General features: G+C 32.1%; 1 protein-coding gene across 1 annotated transcript; it reads right to left on the bottom strand.

Moving 5' to 3' along the window:
* Nucleotides 1-1,339: 1,339 nt before the first annotated feature.
* Nucleotides 1,340-3,334, bottom strand: LOC128173541 (uncharacterized). Its single transcript, XM_052839244.1, has 2 exons — nucleotides 2,780-3,334; nucleotides 1,340-2,542 (listed from the first exon to the last, which is right to left on the bottom strand). Exons 1-2 carry the CDS (start codon nucleotides 3,208-3,210, stop codon nucleotides 1,804-1,806), a joined length of 1,170 nt encoding a protein of 389 aa, XP_052695204.1. The 5' UTR covers nucleotides 3,211-3,334; the 3' UTR covers nucleotides 1,340-1,803.
* Between the last annotated feature and the right edge of the window lie 577 nt (nucleotides 3,335-3,911).

Raw genomic sequence — 3,911 nt, forward strand, 5'->3', positions numbered from 1 at the left:
AAAACCGCCCCACAATCAATGCAAAACATGATTATAAAAATATATAATGAATTGTATATAAAAAGAGGTCATAATAAAATTACAATCAATGCTTATAATACCAGATCCAGCACAATCACTAGATATTGCTAGGTAACTTTAATTACCTACATAGCTTTATTTGAATGTTGGAGAAAACGTAACCTACAGAAAACATACCCAGGAGAATAAAATACCAACTTCCTAGGGTAGGTTTTCTCCAACAGAGAATGTACCTGGAGGAAACATACCCTGTAAAAATCATAAATACCTGTTTTACTAAATATTCTGTGATGTAATAAAAAAAATTATACAATAAACATTTCTATCATTTGTTGCCTGTGTTTTTATATATATAATCACGTACATATATTAGACAATAATTATGATATATACAAATTCACAGACTTCGCCTAAGCAATTTAACATAATCGGCAATTTATCCATCTGTATAAATGAAATCGCTAGAAGAGATATACATCAACATAATAGTTTTGATTGCAATATACTTTGGAGAACTTGATCCCTTTATTTCCATAAATTATACGTCATCTTTATGAATAGTTCTTTTTCATTGCTAAAATGTCCCTAGATTGAACAAACTTTGAGAGTCTCAAAGGTCTTATTACATTGAAACTTCTTATACTTAAAGGGGCAATTCTTCGTCATGTAAACAAGGCTCGTGCCCTGTTTCTGTTTACATTGGTTCAATATACCAGTAAGACATTTTTTGAAAGCTGGTTTGTCTACCTTATTATACATTTTAAGCATAAATAAACAGTTCCTTATGATTAAAACATTTATTTAAGGTCTAAAAGTAGAATTTTCACTTCAACACTAAAATATAAACTAACGCTTTGTTTACATAGCGAAGAATTGTAAGCTCTGTAACTAGCTTATAACTCATTTAATGACACTCAAATCTAAGATGCCTAATAAATATGCCTTGCTGAAGCATTGTTAACATTAATATCGTAAAAATAATTTTTGACCAAAATCGTGACCATGCCCCTTTAAAGCAGAATACATATAACAAACATGGTTAACGTATCAACTATTAAATAAATTATTTATGAAAATAAAGTTGAATTTAAATCATGTCCAGGTCTTTTTAAATTAAATATTCAATCGATACAAATATAAGAAAAACCATACGGGATCTACATTATTATAAAGATAGTATTTATAAAACTTATATATTTTTTGATTTACAGTCTCAGTGTCAAATTTACCGTCAAATTTATTTTAAAAGCTTACCCACAGACTAAAACTTTGGACAATGTTTTGGGAGAACAAAAAATCAGTTTTTTTAAGGTGGCCTTACCAATTTTATTTCGTTTATGAGTAAAATGAACAATAAAAAATCGTTCATTAAACAAATTTAATCAGAATCTGAGCTTGAGTCTTCTATCATAATCATGTCATCAAAAACATCACAAATAATTCCATGAACATTTTTTGCCATGCTATATGACCAAACATAGCGCAAAATGTCATCAACAGTGAATAATGTGCTTGCATTATTGATGATGTTTTCTATAGCTGATAAAGAAATTCTCTCAAAGTCTGTTATGAAAGATGACGAATTTTGGTCTTGTGATTCCTTAAGTAATTTTAGCTAATGTTTCAAAAGTTTTTCGTCCTCAACAGAAACATTTCTGGTCCTTATCTGCTCCTGAGTCACTGAAACGTCCATAGTGGAAAATGCTGGATGTATGCGAGGACATTCAATATCATTGCATTTGGTTTCACAAATATCACAGCAATTATGATCAGTTACAGTTTCTAGGGTTTTTTTGTTAAATAACATTCAGCAATTATTTCTCTCCGACAATCTGAATCGGTGGTAATAAGCTTCATCATTTCATGATCAAGATTTTTCATTTGATTTTTATGACTTTTATATAAGATAAGTTCTTGAGAAAACTTCCCGTCTCTTCCAGCCCGTCCCATTTGTTGAATAAATGTGTCCATGTCCTGCGGAGGGCTAAAATGTACAATGTTCTGTAAATCTTTAAAATTTACACCCATTCCTGCAGAACTTGTGCTTACTAAGACACGAATGCTTCCATTTTCTGCTTCCATGTCTTTTCGGATGAATTTCTTCACATCGTCAGGAGTTTTACTGTGATACATATTAACTAATGAAGTTGTCGATCCAAATTCTTGAACCAGGGCACAGTAAACAATGGAACATTCTTTAATTGTATTGCAAAAAATTAGATGCTTTGGGAAGTCTTTACCTTTATTTTTCAGACCACTAAATTTAAAATCTAAACTGTCCTCCACTTCAGAATTGTTTTTGACTTTTTTTACAGATATGTTAATGTTATTTCTGTCTGGACTGTCCACTATCACACAAGGATTCATTTTAAAACAGAGACTTTTCATAATTTTGCGTCGGTTAGTGGGACTGGCTGTTGCGGTTAATGCAAGAACTGGAGTTGCTGGGCACAAAGAGCGTAGTTCTCCAACTCTAGAAAAGCACTCCCTAAAAGGCTCCTCTTCATTATGACTCTCTCCCCTTGGTAAACAAATCAAAAATAATTACCTAAGATGCAAAATCAAATAAAATTTAATAATAAAATTAATTTACATTTATAAACCTATATAGAATACGAAACTTTTAATCACAAGATAATAAAACAATCTGTACTTGTGTACTTGCGCATATAATTATTTGAATCACATAGTTATCTTTAGAAAATTAAGATGGTATGAAAGAAACTGATTATAAGTTTTTGAACATAAAATTTCTTACCACTGCAAAATGGTGTGAGCTTCGTCGACGACAATTAAGCCCAGTTTTCTGGCGAATAAAGGGTGCCGAAACAACTCTCTCCACTTTATAGTGTCAATAAGAATTTCCGGACTCCGATATATAAACGTGTATTTCCCAGCAATGACATCGTTTACATGCATTTGGGAACTTTTTATGTATATAGCAGAGATATTTAGCTTGTTCAATCTTTCAACCTGCTCCTCCAATATGCTTTGGAGTGGTGCTAACACTACTGTCACACTTTCGTTTAATATGCCGATGCCTTCATATATTACTGTTTTGCCACTTCCAGTTTTAGTCCCCACAAACACATCACGTTTTTCAGACAAATCATTTATGGCTTGTTGTTGGAAATCGGTTAATTTTTCGATTCCAAGTTTGGTCCGAATAATCTCGGCGGAGGTGGCCATTGTATATCTTTTGCTACCGAAACGGATATAAAAGCTTTTTTTCTATTGGCTAATCTCTGCGATCAGAATTATCGTTCTTTTCAAGCAAAGTTCAGACGGCGCCACCTGTGACCGGAAATTTGCAATGCATATCGGCCAAGGGTTTATGAGAAGCGTAGTGTATTGGAAACCCTTGGCTAGCGAAGATGTGTGTTTACGTAGACAGGCTTACTTTTTTAATCAAATGTAAACCTTTCAATCAAGCAGAAAGTGACATAACGCAAAAAAAGTCCACCCTAGACATATAGATTTTGTACAAAAGTTTCCTGCACATTGTGAATTCCGCTGAAAAGCAATTTGTTCCCATTGAGTAAACAAATTGGTATGAAATAAGGAAATTAGGGGTGAAATTGAAGTCATAGATATACTAGCCAGACTAGATAGCTGTTTATTTTTGTCAATGTAAACAAAGTGCGCTGATCTTTATCAACATATTTGGAGCAATAATGTTTTTGCTTTGAAAACAGTGGTATTGTTTTGAAATGTTGTAGGCCTCAACGTTATAAAAAACAAAAATGTTCACTAGTTTAAACATTTTTTTGTTCATTCTACTTTCTGTCTCTTTACTCTGGAGTTGAAAAAAAATCCGGTAATTATTTAAATGAAATTACACTCAAATAATTTTCAAAATTTTGTACCGAATTTAAATTGTTCACTTACAT

The sequence above is a fragment of the Crassostrea angulata genome, chromosome 2, assembly GCF_025612915.1.
Source record: "Crassostrea angulata isolate pt1a10 chromosome 2, ASM2561291v2, whole genome shotgun sequence".
NCBI lineage: Eukaryota > Metazoa > Mollusca > Bivalvia > Ostreida > Ostreidae > Magallana > Magallana angulata.

What these genes read in the sequence shown, in the direction of transcription:
- LOC128173541 (XM_052839244.1), bottom strand. Translation starts at nt 3,210, where the DNA reads ATGGCCACCTCCGCCGAGATTATTCGGACCAAACTTGGAATCGAAAAA. An exon ending in GCTCACACCATTTTGCAGTG is followed by an intron (nt 2,543 to 2,779) that starts GTAAGAAATTTT and finishes TTGTTTACCAAG; the next exon opens with GGGAGAGAGTCATAATGAAG.